Source organism: Ascidia mentula, chromosome 5 (assembly GCF_947561715.1).
Source record: "Ascidia mentula chromosome 5, kaAscMent1.1, whole genome shotgun sequence".
Lineage (NCBI taxonomy): Eukaryota > Metazoa > Chordata > Ascidiacea > Phlebobranchia > Ascidiidae > Ascidia > Ascidia mentula.
The window spans coordinates 645,508-667,288 of NC_138570.1; the positions used below are offsets into that span (position 1 = coordinate 645,508).

General features: G+C 38.1%; 3 protein-coding genes across 3 annotated transcripts; 1 reads left to right on the forward strand and 2 right to left on the reverse strand.

Moving 5' to 3' along the window:
• Positions 1 to 65: 65 nt before the first annotated feature.
• On the reverse strand, positions 66 to 14,014 carry LOC145903702 (UDP-glucose:glycoprotein glucosyltransferase 1-like). The gene is made up of 34 exons (XM_082991831.1): positions 13,632 to 14,014; positions 13,268 to 13,493; positions 12,842 to 12,995; positions 12,525 to 12,689; positions 12,226 to 12,291; positions 11,903 to 12,090; positions 11,601 to 11,686; positions 11,482 to 11,542; positions 11,169 to 11,257; positions 10,249 to 10,402; positions 9,689 to 9,899; positions 9,311 to 9,444; positions 8,952 to 9,058; positions 8,600 to 8,732; positions 8,190 to 8,376; positions 7,830 to 7,914; positions 7,483 to 7,597; positions 7,145 to 7,288; positions 6,879 to 7,085; positions 6,680 to 6,818; positions 6,354 to 6,556; positions 5,987 to 6,106; positions 5,409 to 5,637; positions 4,862 to 5,030; positions 4,341 to 4,425; positions 3,830 to 3,945; positions 3,121 to 3,331; positions 2,625 to 2,734; positions 2,371 to 2,464; positions 1,776 to 1,915; positions 1,354 to 1,495; positions 1,002 to 1,091; positions 776 to 938; positions 66 to 711 (listed from the first exon to the last, which is right to left on the reverse strand). Exons 1-34 carry the CDS (start codon positions 13,772 to 13,774, stop codon positions 677 to 679), a joined length of 4,701 nt encoding a protein of 1,566 aa, XP_082847957.1. The 5' UTR covers positions 13,775 to 14,014; the 3' UTR covers positions 66 to 676.
• A 2,322-nt stretch (positions 14,015 to 16,336) lies between these two features.
• Positions 16,337 to 17,869, forward strand: LOC145902372 (mitochondrial coenzyme A diphosphatase NUDT8-like). Its single transcript, XM_082990310.1, has 4 exons — positions 16,337 to 16,738; positions 17,051 to 17,183; positions 17,346 to 17,426; positions 17,525 to 17,869. Exons 1-4 carry the CDS (start codon positions 16,437 to 16,439, stop codon positions 17,768 to 17,770), a joined length of 762 nt encoding a protein of 253 aa, XP_082846436.1. The 5' UTR covers positions 16,337 to 16,436; the 3' UTR covers positions 17,771 to 17,869.
• Positions 17,870 to 18,069: 200 nt separating this feature from the next.
• LOC145902373 (cilia- and flagella-associated protein 107-like) lies at positions 18,070 to 20,923 on the reverse strand. Its single transcript, XM_082990311.1, has 5 exons — positions 20,689 to 20,923; positions 20,314 to 20,465; positions 19,658 to 19,797; positions 18,956 to 19,146; positions 18,070 to 18,706 (listed from the first exon to the last, which is right to left on the reverse strand). Exons 1-5 carry the CDS (start codon positions 20,797 to 20,799, stop codon positions 18,620 to 18,622), a joined length of 681 nt encoding a protein of 226 aa, XP_082846437.1. The 5' UTR covers positions 20,800 to 20,923; the 3' UTR covers positions 18,070 to 18,619.
• Between the last annotated feature and the right edge of the window lie 858 nt (positions 20,924 to 21,781).

Here is a 21,781-nt window from a genome sequence, read left to right on the forward strand (position 1 = left end):
ATTTTGTCGTAACATGGATTTAGACGAACTGATAAAACACAAACTTCTTGTGGAAACAGAACGTCCAAATTATCTTCCAATGGGAAGTGGTTTTATTGCACGACGATAAACTGGCACAAAAGATGACAAAAAGTTCATCCTATCGCCATGGCAACAGTGCAAGAGAAGGTTGGAAGGACACATGGCGGTCTGTGATTGGTCGGAGAAATATTTGGAACATAGATGTGTATGTCAACAAAATTAGTTGGCTGTCGAAAAAAGCTTTTGTTGCTGAAAATATGACTTTTTGGTGCCAAGTTTGGGTAACTCACAATTCAAAAGCACTAAAAATAATTTCTTTTAAACAAGCTCAAAGCTGCAAATGTCGAGGGTCAGTGGATTTCTGTTTTTAAATAGCGTTGACTATTTTCGACAGAAACAAAAAACTAGCAAATTACAAATCAGAGGGATTCTGAACTCATTAACTACCAGACGTACTTCTAGGGAACTAAACTTGCTTGGCAACATTTTGAGACTTGCTCTTAGAAATCAGCAACTACGGAACCATCAATATTTCAGACGAAAAGTAGAGAAAAGATGTTTTCCAGCCTTCAAGCGGAAGGAAAACGCCTACAATTTTCTAGGGATGATCAACCTGGAATTTTGTTGAATGCATAAAAAGTTTGTACCGAGGAATTTAGAGATCTTCGTGAACCGCGTGCTTCACTTCATCTGAAACAAAAAAAAATCACATCAAAAATATAAGTTTTTGTTTCGGTTTTAACATCTTCCAAACCTCGTTTATTTAACTCCTCCATCGCCTCCTTCTCCTGCTCCTCCTGATTCATGTCCTCCACTCTCTCCTGCAACTTCTTAATTTCCTCATCATACTCCGGCCATTCCTTCACAATCCTCACCGCCGCCGTCAACTTTGGCTCCTTCGTCATCGGGTTGTTACACTGTATGACGTAATAAACGCGTCAGTATGACGTCAAACAATGAGAGTATTTTTCAAAGCTGACCAAGTCGATTGTTTTCGCCTTGCTCTTGGATTCTTCACTACACCAGGTGGCGCACCAGAGCCACTCTTGCGGAAGGGATTTGATTCCAACCTGAGAATAGGAAAAGTTTATTTTTTAATCAAATACGTCTGGTGTTTGAGGATGGCAGGGCTCGGTGTGAACAAATCTCTACTTTAAAAGCTGCGACGTTAAATTTTGAAAATGACACAAAAAGACATACATTTATAAATAAAATATTTACACAAAAACGTTTTTTTAAAAACAATTAATAATACAAAGAAAAACGTGTAGAAAAGCAGTAAGACTCAATGACGAATAACAGTGGAAGTATTAAAGGTTTGAAATCTCGCACCTGGTGAATCATATTATTCGGTAAATCCTGGTCAAGATTAGCCAAAGAATTCGGATCCTGGGAAAGTCCCTGGTACTGTCCCCTCAAACGATCGCCGGCGGCAATCAAGCGGAACTTCTTGAGATCTACCACATAGATGGCGCTAGAGACAAAGACATTTGCATTAATTTCACGCAATCGGGGGAAAATATTCAATTTGATTTTTTTTGAATATTTTTTAAATATCCACACACTTTGGTTGATCAAAAGAACTGGCACAATTTTGCAGTTAAACACGGGAATATATCAACTAACATCGAAAGAAAAGCGAATCACAAGGTGAACACGTTGCTTTCCACTTCCACATTTATAACAACATACAAGAAAAACTTCACATTGGTATTTAACAACTAGTTGGGCATCAAAATTAGTGGGGTAATCACCTGATGTGGTACTTTCTTCCTGCCAAGTGACTTGCCCAGTAACCTCCCTTCCAAAACCTGAAGCCGTCCATTTCCTTCTTGTCGCTACAGAAGGGGGTGTACCCGTAGGGGTTTCCCTCAAGGTCCAAGTCGCGGAGTTCCTGAGTTAATTCATAAAATTTTAATCAAGGATTCCCAAATATTTTTACTCCCCTATCTTTTAGCAGTAACGAAATATTTAGTGAATATTTTTGAAAAGAAAATCATGCATGATTAACAGCATCCTAGCTTTGGCTTTTCTTTACTTTCTTAAGTTATCAACTCCACTTATTTTGCACGTTAGTGAATATTTATTGCAAGTTATGTAAGAGAAAACCTAAGTAAATTGTCTTTCTGCAAAACGGAAATGTTTCCTCCTATATTACTTGTTAAAATATCAGATGTCAAGTCTTTGTTGTCCATAAGACTGTCGGGAGATTTCTACACATATTTTAAGAGTTCTCTTTCATTGCAACAGTTAATTAAAATATGAAAACCTCTCAGGAGGGGTGTAGTTTGTAAACTAAATGTTGTGTTTTGATGCAAAATGTCGTGGATATTTTTCACTGTCGTTTACCTTAAGATCTGCTCGGACAATCTGGTCGGCGTCAACGAATATGATTTTGTCAACTCCCAATGGAAAGAGAACGTCCAGGAAAAGTATCTTGTAACTAAAATAATGTTTAAAATTTTTATTAAATTCCGGAAAGCACTCGCCATTCTAGACAAACTATAACAACAAATTTCACCAACTTTCTCTATACTTATGGCAACATGTAATTCCAAATAACATTACCACGTATATTTACAATTACATGTAGTTCCACCTACCCCCACATCGTCCTCTGTTTCTCCTTCTGTTGCCTCAACCATCTCGGCCATTTGTACTGAATCAATTCATAATCGAATCCGTATTCCTTTGCCATGTGAGGGATGAAGTCCTGAAAACAGATCCGTCTTTTAACCGATGTTTTGGCTTAATTTTAAATTTATCATCGAAGCAAAGTTTTTGCATTTATCTGCAGACTTTGTTTTGTGCCAATTGAACAGCAGCACTAGAACTGTCACATGCGCTCACAAAATACATTGGTTTAGTTTTGGTGCTGTACGTCTATAAAAATGCGCGGAAGCGATAATGTCATGTGGGAGCCAGAGTATTTGTACAAAGTATTTTGATTCGTCTAAAAAGTGCGCATTTTTACTTTAAGGAAACCTTGGTTACTTCAGCAAAAATGCTGCAATTGTTCAATAAAAAATACGCACAAGATGTCCGCGGACAAACGCATGAAACCCGATTCGTGTTGAAAATAAAATGTTCCACTCCCACCTTAAACTGGGGGGAGATGTAATTCTTGAGAACCCAGAACTTGACTGGAGTCTTTGTATGTCGGAGGACACTGACCATCATAATCCTCATCAATCTCTCGTACAAGTGTCCGGATGCAAGGGAGAAGATGTTAAGAACGTCGGAGGAGTTTGCAGGATGTTTGGAGGACTTTTCATCATCCTTATCAGCGCTACTTCCTCCAGTAAATGTGCTACGAGCAGAGAAGTTGTTCAGTGCATTTTAACCAGTTGGATGCAGGAGACAGTTGGTGACGTTATGAAGATGAAAGTTACCACAGGCACACAACTCACAGTTTTAACAGATCTTTAATATAAACAATATAAACATATAACTGATGCAAAATTCATACAGAAGACGATTTGGTTGGTTCTACAATTACTCTTCATCCACAAAAACGGACGAAGGCGTGTGGACAAAACGATACGGCGGAGACTACACACCTATATTCGTTATAGTGCCTTGAGGATGACTAACATTTATATGGGATATATTGTTTATCAAAGTGAACTCAGTGGTTCTCAACATTTGGTTTGTCATACCCCCACTCCCCTATACAGTAATGCCCAGAAAGCAAAAACAAGCCAAACTTTCACCATGGAAGTCATCAAATATTTATAACTGTCTCACATCCAGTCAGATGTTAGAATTTCTCTGTTTATTTTTGGACAAATTTATTCAGTTTTTCAACCTCGTAATAGAGTTCCATATTCCTCCTGACTCTTCCTCTTCCTCAACATCCTTGCTCTTCTTCTCCTCCCCATCATCCAGAAGAGGAACTTCCAACATATCCGGTTTCTTCGATACCTGGGGAATATATGTTTGTCATTGTTACGAAACACAACAATCTCTTCACGTTCTAAAATATTTCAGATTTGAAGATTTTGTTGAATGACTGGATGGAAATCAGGGCCCACAGGAGCGGGATCAGCATCCCACGAGGGCCCACATGGGTCTTGGGGGGCCATAAATGTAAAAAAGGGCCCATAACGTCATTGTTTGCTTTGAAACTGAGAAATTTTGCGGAAAAACCTTGGCAAGGGGAGAACACACCGCTACACAACAGTTGGGATGTAATTGTCTGTCGAGTCTATGTTAATATGATGTATCCGTATATTATGCTGCTCACTAAACCCCCAACCACCAGTGTTGAAGAGTAAAAACGGATCAAAACCGAATCCAACACATCTTGAAAACGTTACCTTCACAATTATAACTTTGCCTTTGAAACTGTCCATGAGAACGATGGCGTCAGAGCTTCCTGGTGGTGAATCCATGTTCTCATAACTGGAACCGAAAGCACGACGAAAATAATTTAAATTAAACTGGAGGCCATGGACCAAAGTGGAGTAAAAGTTGTCAAAATTCCCTTTCATTAGTTTGTGGCCAAGAAAATAGGAAACAAAGAAATGACCGTTCAGTTTGTTCGGGTTAATCATATGCTAATTAACAGTGACATAAAACACCAAACCAGGGGGCCCTAAAACAACTTGGGGTCAATGGACCCCCTTAGGATCCGCAGTGACGTATCGAGAGTGGAGTGGTTCCACAGGACAATACTTTAAACGATGACGTATATTTGGCGTGAGTTCTTCATTAAAACGGGGGGGTCTGCAAATTTGTAATCGGTGATGGGGTCCACAGAGCGAAAAATATTGGCTAAGAGATCGGAACCCACACAGAAACCCAGCGTTTAAACCAAGACATTATGACGAAGTCCCACCTGACCATCTGGTAAAGATCCTGGGACCTCCCGGCTCTCAACTTGAGATGCCAAACACCAGGTTTCGTCTTCAGCTGGAAATAACCGAGGTTCGCCATGACGATCGTATCCACGGCAACCGAAGTTCTGTTCTCACCCAGAGTGAACTGCAGGCCACGGGGGGAAGTACCTAAATCGCGATGTGGTAAGTTTAAATCCATGGGAATGTGACAACGTATTAGGATGGGATTCGACTTTGTAAATTTGTGGTTTCCGCAGAAAAAAAACATAAAAATCATTTTGTTCAAGGGGATTTGAAAGCATCATCAGTATGTGTTACTGCGTTGCCAGGCAAATACGATGCGCAAAGGCGCTTGTGGAGCTACAGAACTGTCAATTGGTCGCCCAGTTATTACTAGCATGAATAGCGATAGCAAAAAAACACAAACGACAAAAAGATATTTTGTCTGGACATTCAGAACAGATGAATTAATTGAAATTAACCGAAAAACTAATGCTGTTATTCTTCAGCATAGAAATCTTACACCCATCATTCCATAACACATACCTGTGGTTAGGTCTCTTGCGTGACCTTCCAACACGAAATACTCCAACTCGTATTCGGCGACCACTGCGTTGTTTTTCACTTGTTCAAGTTTAATGTTGTCCAGATCGTAGAGAGCTTCGACCACTTCCGCCATCCAACCTTCTGGTGGGTGCATGGTTAGTGTGAGGATGGACTTCGCCGGCATATCTGAAAACTTGGCGTGTGGTCCATCAGACAAGCTGTTGTCCACCTGGAAATTGAGAAAAACGTAAACTTACAGAATTATCCAGGATTTCTCAAATTTGTGTTTGTAAAGTGGCGATCTGGTAAATTTTAACTGATGGGCAACCCAAGCCACCAAAATTAGTTACATAATTTACGTCTCTTAATGTTGTCGTTTTGCATAACAGACGAAACCTTCTTGGTAAACATATATCATTAAAAAACTTTCGTCTTTAAAATCTGCCAAGGAAAAATAGCCAAGCTCTTTATATTCGTACAATTATTTCATATTTTATTAAACCCAGACGTCAGCAGATTTATGCCATCTGAACAAATCATATTTCCAAAACCAACAAATATTGAGCAATGTTAGCAACCTTAAATGTGAGTTCTGGTTGAACGACATATCTGTAAAACCTCTTGACTGGAAGTTCCGATAACTTCTCCTTGCAGTTCATGTAGATCCTCACACGAGCGTTGAACAACTCTTGCAACACCTGCGCAAAAAAATGCTAGGTTTATCTCGTTTCACAATACTTGCTTGTACAAGCATATAGGTAAGTGTTTCTTGACCGGAAAGGGATAATAATATTTTTTGGTTTTTGTACATTTAGTACATCTCACCAAGGGGACAAATGCATCGGAAGAGGTTGGGAGTCAATTGCATAAAAAGCAGAGGGCCTGTATGACGTCACACAAAGACGTAAACAGTTAAAAAAGGAGCAACAAAACATCACCACTCACCATAACAATGGGGACAATCTCTTGTGCCTTCTCGCTCGCCGGGTCCAAAACCACTGTGATGTCATAAGGCGATAGTTCCGCATCACCGCTCGTGACCTTTATGACGCTATGCTCCTCCCGAAGGGGTGAAAGGTCACGACGATCGGCATTGGATTTAGGTTGAGATCCAAGATGACTCGTCAACTTCATAATGAAGTCGCTAGCTGGAAATTTTCAATGTTATAATGTAATGTAATGAACTCAATCTAAACACGGTAAGAATTCTGCCATTATTTCAAACGAATCCCGCCACATTTCACCAAAATGTTTATGTTCTAAATCCGAACCTTCAGGGGCGGTAAATTCTCTCGCAAGTGACTTGGTGAGTGATTCAACATGTCTCGCAGTTCCTTCGAACAACAAAGTTTCCAACAAGTTGAAATCGTCAGAAGTAAAAACTTCGTCCGAACCAATCGGCCCAACCACCTACAAATTATGGAGATTCCATAAAAAACGCCCCGAAACCTAAAGGTATTATGACGTCACCTTGCCATTTGTGACGATCGCGTTTTGTCCGGGTTGCAAACCTAACACTGAGGTCACCCAATCAGATTGTGACGTCACATGAGGAACGGATATTTTTGGGTCGGCGTCGAATAATTTCTCAAATTTATCCTCGTCCATACCGCCAACGTAGAAGTCTTTGACTGATCCGGTACCGGTACTAATTTTTTCCGCGTTCTCTTGTTTCATCTGTAAAAGTGTCAACAAAATTCGTAAAAATTTTAATCGTTGTCACGTGATAAACTCGCCAGTTTCGTGATAAAATTCCTCGCGTGGTTTGTCGTTTGTGTCGTCACAGCCGCTTCGTACGCCCGAATGAACTTCGCTGTCGCGACACTGTCACGGTTGGTTGGATTGTGGATCACTGCGATTCGTGAGTGGCTGCTTGATTTCTATTGAAACAAAATATGTAAATTGTTTTTAAATGAGTTGCATTGTTGGAAAATTAATTGAAAATGTTTAAGTTGGCATTCGGTTTATTGCATTAATGTTTCAAAAATAAATAAAATTGGTTGAAATTATTATTGGGATTCATTCGAAGTAAGTTTGAAAATAATTTAAGTCGTTGACTAAAATATTTCAGTACCAGATGTTTGATCGCGTTGTAGACGAACGTTCTTCCACATTCACTTTCAACATCAGCCACAACCCACATTGTAACAGCTCGGATGTATTTGGAACTGTCAGTTTTCGATAAATATCTACAACATAAAGTAAGTATATAACGTAAAAATAAATATTGCGAAACAAATGAGCCACAAACCCAGACAATTTTAAAGCTACAAGTTATGAGCAGAAAAATAATTTATTGGAAAATGCATAAACATGGATTTAAATAATAATGATTCCAGAAATCAAATTCAATTTAAGCAACACCTATATTCCAAGCACGTCAGTCATTACACCGAGTAATTTAAGACGGTTTTTACTCACAAAGGACCGAGGTTTGAAGCAAGAGTTGAGGTTTTGTCTTCAGCTGAAAGTTTGCTGAACTTGTCCAAGTTCCAATAAACGCTATCTGTTCACAAACATTAGACTTGCTCAAAAATCAAAACGCACTCAAGCATATAGAGCTGCAGACAGTTGTGTGCACTGTTTCAACATATAAGGTTTCATCAGTGCAATTGGTGACTGTAGCGTTGGACTAGCTTTTAAACTAGCCAGGCACAGAATTTTTCACTTTGTTCAACTTGTCGGTCAACGTCGATAACCACACACATTAAAACAGGAATAAGTTCCTGTTTTAACAAATTTTACAAGTCTTAATTGAGAGCTTTTCAAACCGACACCAACCTTTGTGACGATTTCCTAACAAGTCGATGTAGTAGCTAGCGCCACCTAGTATCCGTTCGTTGAAGCGGGGAACCACCTCGGGTTGTGTCATAAGGTAGTTGACGATATTCATGCTGTTGTGGAGTTGTCCCATGTAAACTGCACGCTGTATGGGAGGGGTGTTGTCCAAGATTTTCTCTATTACCACCTGTGAAGAACAATTCAACTTTTATCTACGTTCCATATTTATTTATAACTAGACGGTTGGATTGTTACATCATAATTACAATTTGTGTACCATATGCAAGAGCCTGATTGCTCGGTCGTGTTTTAGTGCAGTCAACCACTGCTGACTAATCACATGAGGCGTACAGCGTGACATATAATACTTCCCACAGAAAGCTTCAGCAACACAAGAGTTTTCCTGATACCTGTTCGAATTCATCTGGTGAAATCTCGTCGTCGGACAACAATATCCCGTTCAGAAGCACATTTACAGGGCCAGTAAGACCTGACCGAGTGTGAAAAGTTTTCCCAAGTTTACGCTTGTCATCGTATTCTGATCTGCACAAAAAATTACACGCTTGAAAGAACGTAAATACGTAGTAATATTTGTAAACACATTTCGAAAGCACAGGCGTTGCCGTTGCATAAAACATTACTGCGTTGTCGAAAGGTACTGGATTCAAATTCAAAATTTGAGTAAAAGAATGACAGACATGCAAACACAATGCTTGCAACAGCGAGAAGTTTTAATTGGTCGGTTACAGTCGACAGACTTACTTTGGTCCCAATATATCCTCGACATCTGCGTCACTAAACTTCTTCTTCAATCTCTCTTTGATGTGATCTACTGTGATGATCTCTTCGTCGTTGAGAGATTTGAAAATCTACATGGAAAGTTGAATAATTGAACTAAAAAACCGAAAATTTTTCAAATAATTTGCTGCTAGGCATAGCTGGATCAGCCAACTCACGACCCTGGGCCAACGCTCTACCAACTGAGCTACAGGAGCTCAGTGGCTTCACGGGGTATATTGTGACCAAGGTACACTGGTGCGCAAGCGCACAACTTGCCGGCAACCTTCACACATACGTAGGGGACCATTTTAATCTGAAAGCATAAAGTTTAATCAACTTACACCAGTGAGAAATGAGAACGACTTTGCGGAATCGTCCAGTTCGTCGTGTGCGTAATTATAAGCTCGAACCAACGCAACCCCAGGGTCATCGTTGCCGTCAACTTCCGCTGAGTCATCAACCAGGAACGAGAAACCTGTCGAGTCATGATCAAAATTGAAAAAGGTTTTCGGTACATTTACATAAACATCACGTGAATTTGCATACATGTCAGGACATAATAGGATTAAATCTGCAATAAATATTATTGTGTAAACATATTGTTATGAATCAAACAAAGGCCAACTCGGAGATTTAAAAATAAAACAAAAGAAATAAAAGAGTTCGGAGACCTTAAATAACGCCTGTATTATGAGTAAAACAACATATGAATAACTAACCGATTCTCAGGGGAACATCATTGGCCCAGAATATCTCTGCGGATTCAACCAAATATTTCATGTCTTCGTGCAATGGGTCGCAAACCACCACTAGGTGGAACATATTCTTGCGGATCTTTCGCAGAGTTCCGGGGAATGCAGGACGTAACATCTCGTGAAGGTTGGTCGGCCACCGGTTGTATTTCTCGTCGTTCTCAATGTCGTTTGCCCACTGAAATGGACAACAACAAATGGGTAGGAATTATCCACACAAGCGATAATTCCAATAGCAACAAAATGAGACCGAAAAATTCCTTGATAGTTCAGAAAAAATAGTTTGCTTCATTGCACACGTAGATTGACTTTTAAAATAGTTTGGTCCATTGCACAACAAGTATTTGCAATCCGGTGTTTTTATTTTAGGCTGTAAGGACATTACAACTTGCAGCAAAAAGCATGGTTTGAAAGACAAGTGTCATTTGTTTATTAATTACTATAAGCATATAGTAATATATCTAAACTCCCATGGATAAAAACTGAATTCACGTTTTTTCGCTCCATTATGAAATATTACAACGTACCACTATTGAGGCATCTCTCATATCAAGTCTGTAATTCTCTGGTGTTTCGGAATTAAGGTTGATTTTCAGTGTACGGTGAAGATCGTCCCCAGTTAAGTTCAAATTCTTGAGGCCGGCAATCAACTTCCCTTCGTTCCGGAGGAGATCCAAGATTCTACGGTGGCATAAAGTTGTTGTTACTTTGTGAAGGACAGAAGTAACTAGTTACAGTACTTACTCTGTATTGATCATGAGGCGATTTCTTTTATTTTCGTGAAGAAACCATAGTTATGTAATTAAAGACTAATTTAAGGACTACATCCATCAAAGTTTTGAAACGTCTTTATACGTTTAAACTGCTCAATCACAAACCAATGTTTCCACTAATTAAAGCTCAGGGTTCCCAAACTGGATTCCTAATGCTTCATAAAAAAATATAAGGGGTTCATGGGCTACGATTCAGTTACAAGCAAAAAAAAACTGGTTTGTATTTCTTGGGGTTAACAAATAAGTTTGGGAAACACAGTTTTAGAGAGCTTGCTTTACAAATTAATGAAGCATACAATAATTAATATCGTACTGTTCATGTTATATTCTTCAGTTTTAAAAAACTAATTTTCCTACAATCATCCAACTAGATCACCAAGTACTTGAAGCTACCGTCACCATTTCACTACAACTCACGCAAACAGGTTTAAGAAATCAACGCTTAGTGGGAGTTGGTTTATGAAAAGACAAGGTTCACCAGGAAGTACCAGGTTCATTCGTATCCATAACTGTGTATGTCAACATTTACCATAGATTAGAATATTGAGATATATTCCCTCCATTACTTGCCACCAAACTTTTAAATTTTTATGTAAAAAGCAAACCTTGAATTATCATCTTGGAATTTTGCAAAAATGTGAATTGAGTTTGATGGCAGACAATAGAAATCTTACTTATAAATATCGGTATCATCAAGATCGATCTGCATCCCGTTCAGTAAAAATACTGAATCACCGGAATCCATGTCAAAATCTTGAAACCTCTGCAACGTGTCGCATTAAATAAAACTCATTTGTTTATTTATGTTCATCAGGATTACAGAAAAATTTCGATTTCCACTACATTTGCCAGACAAGTACATTATTACATAACAAACTCCTTTTGACTTTTCGTAGCACTTACACAAGTTGCTTTAAAATTTCAAATATGTTTTCATTACTGGTTGCAATGCATTTTCTCTATGTGATTGTTTTTAAGTTCGATTACCTGTTGGTTCTTCTTGATTTCTGCACGCAGAGCATCAGCAACATTTTGTTTCACCAATGATCTGAAAGATATCACTTTTGTATAAGTCTCATTACTCATGTGGAAATCTAAATACTAACCTGACTTTCAGCGGGAAGTTCTGACTGACGTCTTTGAGAACTTTCAGTTGTTCCTCAGGAGGGGACGTCAACACTCTGGCTGCAGCCTGTTAATAATATACATATGTACAATAATACTTTAATACAAAATAAAAATGTGTACAAACCAGGGTTCGCCCCTGCTGTTGTTTGGTACCTAGATATGGCTACCCAACGTATTGAAGTACCACAAAGTGGGAACTTCTGTGCTAGTTTTAAGGCTAATTCAGTACAATCACCATCTGATGAGACCTCACAGGTCGAAACCCTTTTTAAATAACAACCTGAAAACTAAGGTCCTGAAGTTGCCAGACTTTCATTGGAGTTATTTCATTGGTTGATTCGATCAGGTGGTTTCTGAGGTCGGTCAACTGTGACGACATGTTGGGATGGAGTTTTCGCAAAGTTGCGAAGTCAAAACCCTCGACTTCAATGTCTCCCTCATCTTCCATCGCACTGGAGCCGCTAACGTCTGCAAAGTTTAAGATAATTTGAACAAAATATAAAGGAAGAAGTATTGTTTTGTATGTTTAGTTGAGGTTTAAACGTTGGCAATTGTTAAAAACTATAAAACAAAATTTTCTGATGAAGCTTGTAGCCTTTGTACCTTTGACTTTACTGTCATCCAGAGCTTTGTATTCTGTACTCTTGATTGCCAGTTCAACACCATAACCTGACAATGGAAACAATAACTAGTTGGAACATTTAATAACAACATAAACTTTAAATGAAAAATATGTGGACCGAAACTTGTTGAACACATTAAAATAATAATTGAAGAGCTACTATTCGCGATGGCGAGCTGTTATTTGCAAATCTGTCAAAAAACATTTATATTTACACCATAACCCTGTGCAGTATGTTGGGAAAAACTTTTGTGCCAGAATTTCCTTTTATTTCACCAACCTGACAGTCTGACTTTTTGCTTGGGTCGTGCACGAACAAAATGCCTGAAAACATATCTTGCATGGCCCTCTGTCGCCATTCGCTGGAGAAAAGTGTGAGCTTCTTTAAAATTTGGATCCAGGATATTCGCGTACAAGATGATGGTCTCGTTTAAAGTCTGGGAGGCTAAAACCAAGAGTGAAATCATAACCTTGAAATCACAAAACTATTCACCTTTATATAAAAACTCATACATAATATTAAGAAATTATGCAGAGCTAGTAATATGAACAATATCATAGCTTAGAACACAAAAGCCTAAACTTTACAGTCAATACCTGGAAAGATATGATCTTGCTTAAATGTGGCAGCAGGGGTGGAAGTTTTTTTTACTGATTTCAACGTCTCAAATACTTTAGTGAAATCACAAACCACATGACCATGAACGTCGAAAAATAAACTGCATCCTGTCGGATCAACTGTCTTGGCCAACTAGGGACAAAAAAGGTAGGCTAGTTTCATTATACCCATATTGATGCTGTTGCTAAAAGGGATTTAAAGATGATTTTAAATGGACAATACTGTATGTAGATGTACTGGCTAGTAAAAAATAAAATTTGTGTGTTACTTCAAGGAGGTGAACTCAAGACACAGGAAGGTGGGGAAAATTGGCAAAATTGCAATGAAAAGTTTAGGTCTACGTTACGGTGGTATTATACAAACAATATAATTTGTTTACATATATATGAACAAAATTTTCATACTTGATGGAACATCTCTATTCTCGGAGAGTATGTCCGAAGAGACAAAGCAAACTTGAGCAGTTGAATTCGAAGGGAGTCGAAACCATCATTTAGCACAGTACGAGCAGCCTTCAATGTGGCCTCGTACATCGTCCTTGCCGATTGCCTACTGTTTGTTAGCCCAAAGTCAACAATTTTGTCAACGTAACTCCAAAAAAGGGCTGGACTTTCTTCAGCTATATATTCACTGAAAATAACAACATGTTAGTTTATTAACAAAGCTAAGTTTATATTTCTTACTACATTGCCATATAAAGCATTGGTAATATAGTTTTGAACAAAAACACAATATATTACAGACTAGTATATCATTACAGTAACTAACCTTGCTTCCAGGATAACTGGAGTATCGGGCCATTTACTGCTTAGACCAGCTATCACAGGTTTTGACTTTGCAGAAACATCAGAAAATAACAGGAAAACCAACAGGCCACAGGCTTGCAACATTTTTAGGTGAAAAATATGCATGATTGTTGGGTTTCGCAGTAGGGTGGAAACTGTCAAACCATAGGAACGTTCTTCCGAGTTCTACGTGAATTTCAATCCAAAACCTTTTGTCCTGTAGCCACAAACAAAAATATTTCTCTCAGAAAACAGCATTTAAAAATTATTAAGAAAAAATCGAATCTAAACTAAACTATAAAATTTGCAATAAAATAAGGAAAAATGAGCACAAAACCAGATCTTCATTGTCAAATCCACTGTTTGCATTTCTTCCAGATTTAAGTTTCATGTGGCGCTTGACAAACCGCTTGAAATAATGTACTTACGTCACGTTATTCTGCACTAAACGTAGCGGTACTTTGCTTCGAATTGCAGTTTATTCGGAATCCGAAATCGTCATATGATTTCGTTTTAGCGGAGTATCCGGATCAACAAAACAAAAAATAGTCACCCTACTAATTTACGACGTAACAGCACATATACGATAACAGACGGAATGATCCCGTTTCTCGTTTCTCGTTTTTTTCGCATTGCTTTACACATTTGTCCTGGAATTTTTTTGTCGGAGTTGGATAGCGAGGTTTTCGGACTAACAGGAAGGGGGGAAGCCGCCACATGAAATGTAGTGTCGGATAACGGATTTTTGCGGAACCATAAGAAAACAACCAAAAGAAAATTGATAGGTTTTATTGCAAATAAAAATCACGTATGTAAAGTTTTTATACGGCACTGCAAATAATTATATAACGACCTTTCATTTCCAATCACACAACTTTCGTATTGATTTGTTGTATTTGTTTAAACTTAGATTGGCGGAAACCATAAACACCCACTTTCTAAACATCCTGTAAACCAACACTTGTCAACACGACATGTGGAGATCGGATGACAAAACTATTGTGAGGTCACAAACAGGCGGATATTGTGATGTCATCAAAACGTTTACCAGCGGCATTATGACACCTTATTGATAAAACAGTCAACAAAATTTTTAACGTCGTATCACATGGCTGGTCTTGCAAAATCTAAGTTGGAAAGACAAATTTTATGGGGGTCTTACCAGTTAAGTGCAGTCACCTTCATCAAATCCAACGAACGTACCAAGGACCAGCTCTGAATGTAACGACTTACTGCTTTTAAACTATACATGGAAATGTATTCAAACTTTTAATCCCAATTCAACTTTAATTCCTTAAACCTTGTCTTGTGGTTATTTTAAGCACCAATGACCGAAAAAGGTTCCGTGTTTGTGAGATCATAAGGTCATATTACTTAACAATAGTATTCCCGATGAATTGTCTAGCCACGCGAGCTCTGTGTCGTAACAATACCTGTTCTGATTTCCGATGTCTCCGCGTTTCTTGGCGCGACAATTTCATTCTTGAAGTTAGGATCATGGCGGGAAGCAGGGATTCCAGATGCTGCGAAGAATGGAAAATTGATGGTTTTGAATTAGATTTAGAATCCAGTGTATCCATATTTGGTGATGATGAGTCATTTTTTCATTCGTTGGATCCGTTGAGCAACTGCACTGAGAGGAAAGTTGATTGTGACGCAACAGAGAAGCGTTTTATTGCAACAAACTTGGTTAGCAACAATAATGACTTTTCGAATATTGATTTCACCGAAAATCTATGGGCCTCTGAAACAACTGCGGTTGGTCACGTGAACGACAGATCGACCAATCATAGGAAAATGAGGAAGAGGTCGCTCTCTAGCGGCACCTCGTGTGGCTCGGGATCAAAGAAGAAGCGGAGAGAAAGGACTGAAAAAACTCGCTACGACGCAAACGTGAGGGAACGTTCTAGAATGCGGGTGCTAAGCGGCGCTTTCGAACAATTGAAGATGGCGTTGCCATGGATACCCGTGGATGCCCGCCTGTCGAAATTGGACACGTTAAAGTTGGCTTGCTCTTACATCGAGCATCTGCAACGATCGGTGTGGGAGAATTATTGTCACAAGTGAAACTTCAACTTAGTTAAACTATGAAGGTTTACGAGTTCCACTTTCTCGCAATAAAGTACGCGGCAAAAAAGCAAAGTTGGAGTCCTTGTTGCAGGAGCTTCGTGATTCGCATTCAAGCGCGATTTCCATCGAAACAATAAAATTAATTTTTTTTTTTATTATTTTGTGTTGTTATTTCACTGTTTTTTTACACCCACTGTTCTGAGGGTAAAGATTTTGTGTTGACAAAACGAACTTGATTGATTAACGTTCATCTAAAACCATTTTATCCAAACATGATTTGCACAGTCGTAAAACTACAAAAATTATTTACATTTTATGTTGTTGTTGAATACAAATGCTTACTACACACAAAACACGTCTCTTATGATAAAGCCGTTTCATCGCACTGGGGTTTGAACCCAGGATATTCTGGGCACGAATACCGATCAGCTTTTCTTCTTGGTATATGGGTCGGGCGCTTGACCAATGCTGCCAATCACCCGCTTAGTTTTTAAATGGATTTCTGAAATGGATACCCACACTGACCTCCAGTGTGCAGCTATTTTGTATATCATCCGCCACAATGTGTTGAACGAGAGGTTATGAATGATTTGTTTGTTTACGAGTGCGGCAATAATATCCGGTGCAGGGTTTTGAAGCCAATGCAACATGTATCAGATGAATTCGTTTCATTTGTGAATAAAACTATTGCAATAACTATCTCTCCAGCTGTTTTGTAATGTATCTATGCGGCCGACTGTTACCTAGCCGGCCATGTTGTAAACATCTACAGCTTGTAAAGGAATTGCGTCGATATTCATCATCCAATGACCTTGAAGAAGCCCTCGAAGATGTCTTTTCAAGTGAAAATAAAGCAAGTACAATCGCCAGAGTAAACCAGTATAATGAAAAGAACGTTACATCTCAAAACCTGCCCAAAAAAGCAGCAGTCCTGGTTGCTTTGTGCCACATTAACAATGAACCCAGCATGTTGCTAACAGTCAGGTCGACGAAAATGAAGAAGCACGGAGGTGAAGTCAGGTATGTTTTGCGTTGAATGTAAATCCCAGAAAAATTGCAAGCATCAATTTACTGTTACCTGGAATTATTTAATTATGTGAGCTGCAGACAGATGGCCAATGTTTCGACCTGTAAGGCCTCATCAGTGCAGCTTGGTGTGACCCTTGTAGAATATCTTGCCCTCTGTACTGCCATACAAAGACTTCCACTTTTCTAAGGAATTATTTAAGTTTACCATGAAGACTATGTGCATCAAAATAAAGGGTCCAGTCAGTGTCCTTAAAACTGTGCTATATCTTAGATATGATTTGTCACATGCCATTTACACTGTAGCTTCCCTGGTGGTGGCATGGACTATGGAGACACATCAATGGTGGACACAGCATTACGAGAAACTGAAGAAGAAATCGGTTTTCCCAAAAGCAAAGTAGATGTTTGGACTACGATACATCCAGTACCAGACAAAGTAACAATCTGATTGTTTATTCACAGATAAATATAACAAATCAAATTGTTTATTGTAAATTACTGACATAGTCAATGGTATTTAAGTTGTAAAATTAATTGTTTGGAAAATTTGTAGGTTAAATTTGTTTAAATTTAGGCTGTTGGCTTTGTTGGCTTTCAGACTTTAACCAAGCATGTTTACCCTGTGATCGGATATCTTGGTCACATAGATCCTTCACTCCTGAAAATTAATACTAATGAGGTAAGTTACTAAAATTAACCTCTGTTTTTAAACTTTAAAATACTTTTCTTGATAGAAAAGTAACATCGGTATCATTATTAGTGCATGTCTGGTTTCAGGTGCAAGATATTTTGCCCGTTCCATTGCGACTTTTATTGAATCCGGCCAACTATGGAACAACTCGCTTTCGTGTGAAAAATGACCGTGCTTCAAAATTTGACTACGTAATGCCTATTTATTTAACAAATCCTCGCATTTGGGGTATGACAGCCTTTTTTATAAACATGTCTTTAATGTTAATTATTCCTGATCACCATAAAATATTAGTCCGAGGTCGGCATCCAACTAAAAAAGTTAGTAAATGATTTTATGCGATAAAACTATTGGTGTTTTTAGGTGTCAGGAATGCTTTTAATTTCTATAATATATTTGTTTTGTGGGACTAAAAAGGTAATAGGTTTACCGTGTTAAACGTCCCAAGTAAAACTGCATGCATTATCATAAAAGCATTAATAAAGTGAATCCAAATGGCTTGCATAAAAATACTCAGAGTGCACTCAACAACATTCATATTTCTGAGGACATTTTCTTGATGTAAAAACTTAACTTTCCAACTCCATGAATATGCATTTTATTTTTTATTTCACTTGAGTGCATTTATTTCTTCTCTGCTTTTTGATTTTGCAATGCAAGTTAATAAATAAAATGTTAGTTTTTATGTTTTCTTTAGAATAGCAAGCAGAAGCTTAATTTTAGCATGAAACGTTACACAATACCACAAAACATGCAAAAATTTACCAATTAAACTTATGTCACAATAGAATGGAGTGTCTTTTAGTTTTTCCATGAGTATTTTTAATCCAAATAGCAATCCAAGTAGCAATAAAGTTATGTAGACTAAAATCTGTAGATTTTTATCAACCAGCACAGAAATAAAACATATTTTTTTAACAATCTCCCAGGCCAAAGTCATGTAGTAGGAAAAGGTGATGAATTACCTCTAAAAGGTAGTTGTTCTTTGGTAACTGCAAAAAACGAGTGCAAACAAACAGAAAGGATGTGATAAAATCTATTATATGTACAGCAATATGACGAATATTTTGGAACCAAAGGAACACAGTAGTGGCAAAATGGTGGTTACAGGAATAAAATTCAGTAACTCAGTGAATAAAGTAAAAAGCAAGTGCCTATGTGGTTAGGTTAGCAGGATGGAGTCAGACCGCAGAGGGTGGTGTTACTTGTGGAGGATATTCTGGAGCCATGTTAAATGGAGTGCGTCTGAGCCACAAGTCTTTATTTATCTGTAAGTGACAAAAAAACTTGTTTAAATTTTTTGGGATCAAAAGCTTTTTTATTTGACTCTTTATGATGTAATTTTATTTGAATCCTTGGCATTGGACTGAAGTACAATATTAAACAATGGTTTTATTGGGGTCCATGTCATTTTATTTGCATATTTATTGTTCACATTCATTCAAGATCTTTTTGTGCAAAATAAAAAATTAAACAATTAATATTAATAAAACTGTGGGACTGTCATATACACTTACCCTTGTAATAGGGTTGAAATGGCTTGACAAATACTTGGGAGCTGAGGCAAATCGATGGGGGTAAGCAGTATGTGGATGCGCAGAGTAAAAGTGACGATAGTCGGTGGAATAATCACCCTCCCTTTCCGCTCTTAACTCACGAATCCATCTTGCCTTCATCTTAGAGTGCAGTCCAAAATTGGTCGGTGATCCTGATGGAAAATGTGAAATTACGCACGTGGCAAGTGCATGTGCTTTTTTTTTAATCTCATAATTGGAATTAAGGAAAAAAAAAATTCATTTAAAGAAACCTCATGAATTTTTTTATTAAGTCTTTGTGGATGTATGATTAGTTGAAGAGTTTTCATAAACATAGGTTATTGGTTTTTCCCACAAATAAAATCCTGGTGTAACAATGATACTGTATCAACCATGTTGCAATATCCAATATCAAACCATCCTATTGTTGTTGGTAAGTAACCTTAGGAGCTTTGTTCCATAACAATTGACCTGTGAAGTCTTGCAGGCATGTTGCAGAAACAATAAAAATTTTGAAAAGTGTGGTATACCAACTTGGAGAAAGTGCTTTATTGACAAAATATAGGAGTTTTTTGATAATGGGCATCTAAGCTTATAACTGAGAAAAATGATTCGTTGAAGTGATAAAGCAGGCTTTTGGCAAACATTCAACATTCCTTTCCACATACAACTTTGGTCAAGTACCTTGCATAGGATAATCAGAACGCTCAGGTGCCCAGGCCAATTTATGTCCATCCCATTTTCTCAGGTCAGGAAGTTTATCTCCTTCCCTTTCCCGATGATTAAATTGTTCGTCGTACCACGAGATCATGTTATTGCTGTACCTGGAAATAAAATATTGCTCAACAAGTTTTGCTTATGTGCGAAAGCACTGTTTGAAATGTCTGCCAGGAAATATCTAGCATACTAGCACTTGAGCATACAAGCACAAGTGTTTGAGAAACATGAATTTACATTTGCGTGGAACAGTATACATGTCATAGTTATGAAACCCAACATTCTACAATACTCCTCTGTATGTGACAATGCTTTTGACATATTAAATAACAAAGGCAACAGTAACATTGTGGCCACCTAACTTCCCATTCACAACCCAGTGCAATTGGCTGTGATCCTACGGCAGACGGTGATTCTCCGTGAGGAAATCACCTTCACATGGGAGCCTGACTCGAAAACCCTCATGGTTTTATCAGCGCCTATGATTTTGTTTGATTTCAGTCTGATCTAGAATAAAGCCACATTCACCCAAATGGACTTCTTTGAGAGGCAAACTTGCCTTGACATAAACAGCTAATTTAAAGGTAAGAAAAACTTTGAAGGTGAAAAAAATTTATGCCCACCTTCCACCATGATGTGTGAACAAGTGTTCCTTCCTCAATCCCTCATTTCTCATCAGGGCTGATCTCCTTATGATGGTGTCAGGTTTGTGGTCGGGATAAAGACGGAAATCTGTGCGATGGGTGCTCGAGTTGCTGTGGGTTCCTCGTTGAAACTTTACAAAATAACAAAGTAAGTTCTTGTACACAAACACGTCTCTTAAAGATTTAAGAGGTATTGTGAAAATTGTTTGTGAAAATTTTAACACTTGTTCACACGAACACCGTTTATTTTAAATCAATAGTGGTATAAATAGCAATAGCAATTTCACAATTGATTAAACGAGATATGTAAACAAAGTATGAAAACATGTAGCCTTTTTCAGTTGTAAAACGCACCTGTTTGGTTTCTTCGCACCAGTTACCGATCAGCGTTCTGTTGGAGAAACGCTGTTCGATTCGCCATCCAGGCATTGTCCATTTCTCCGGATCGCTCTGAGCTCCAGCCATAGTTAATATAGCTTAAACGCAGGCAGATAACAACGCCTTGGTTAATAGAAATCTTCAGGCCACAAGTAAAGCTGCGTTAATAACAAACAATAAAAAGTTGGCGGCAAATCTAATCTACTAGCGTTTGTTGCTGCGCAACAGATGACGTAACAAATGAGTTGTTGCAGCGCCACCTAGAAAAGTTTGTTTGATTTTTATGTTATTACGGAATATTTTAAGTCGTTCGAAACTTACTTTTCAAAACTCATTTTGGTTTCCGAATACGTAAAGCAAACTTCACTATATCGTGTCTATTTAAAACAGACATATTCACTCCAAGACGGTTTTACAGCATTTCCAGAAAAATCTGGGCTTTTTTGTTCACCAAATCTGGTTTGTTGTTCACGATTTTGAATAGTAATATTTTTATTTTATAACGTCAGAAATTTACGAACCCAAGAACGAGGGTCGTATGGATTCCCCTGTCTCACGGTAATCAGAAACACTTTGTTTCAAACGTTAATACACTGTATGTTGATTTGCATTATGTCTTTCACAGTAATATTAAGCTTAACACAATCTAATTGTCTGTTATGGTTCAAATGCACAGATGCATTATGTATTAGAAGTTTGTGGCAACCGGTATCACTTTATATGATGATAACTGGCAATGCTGTCATTCTACGTTGCCTGATTTTCAGGATGTTAATCATGGGGCATGGTCTTTCAAAGATTCTTCATCAATGCACCTTTTTGTAATAAAGATTTGTTATTATGGATGTTTAATCCATGCCACCATTATAAGTAGTTGGGGAACCACGTTTCGGTTCACCTGTTACCGGAATATCTCCACTAGGATCCAATTTGGGAATATGTTTGAATGAGAGAGTTTTTTGGGAATAAAGGTCGTCAACCCAGGTATGTTTATTGTAATACGTGGCGCACAACACGACTGACGAATGCAAACAACATGCAGTTAGTGCAGCAGGCGACGATGGTTCGA

Coding starts and splice junctions, on each gene's coding strand:
- LOC145902373 (XM_082990311.1), bottom strand. CDS start 20,799: ATGGCTGGAGCTCAGAGCGATCCGGAGAAATGGACAATGCCTGGATGG. Junction 19,147..19,657: donor TTCTGATTATCCTATGCAAG/GTACTTGACCAA, acceptor ATTTTCCATCAG/GATCACCGACCAATTTTGGA. Junction 18,707..18,955: donor ATTTCAACCCTATTACAAGG/GTAAGTGTATAT, acceptor TGTCACTTACAG/ATAAATAAAGACTTGTGGCT.
- LOC145902372 (XM_082990310.1), top strand. CDS start 16,437: ATGTATCTATGCGGCCGACTGTTACCTAGCCGGCCATGTTGTAAACAT. Junction 16,739..17,050: donor AAGCACGGAGGTGAAGTCAG/GTATGTTTTGCG, acceptor TTTACACTGTAG/CTTCCCTGGTGGTGGCATGG. Junction 17,427..17,524: donor TGAAAATTAATACTAATGAG/GTAAGTTACTAA, acceptor GTCTGGTTTCAG/GTGCAAGATATTTTGCCCGT.
- LOC145903702 (XM_082991831.1), bottom strand. CDS start 13,774: ATGCATATTTTTCACCTAAAAATGTTGCAAGCCTGTGGCCTGTTGGTT. Junction 12,690..12,841: donor GCAAGATCATATCTTTCCAG/GTATTGACTGTA, acceptor TCTTGGTTTTAG/CCTCCCAGACTTTAAACGAG. Junction 10,403..11,168: donor GATGATACCGATATTTATAA/GTAAGATTTCTA, acceptor ATGCCACCGTAG/AATCTTGGATCTCCTCCGGA.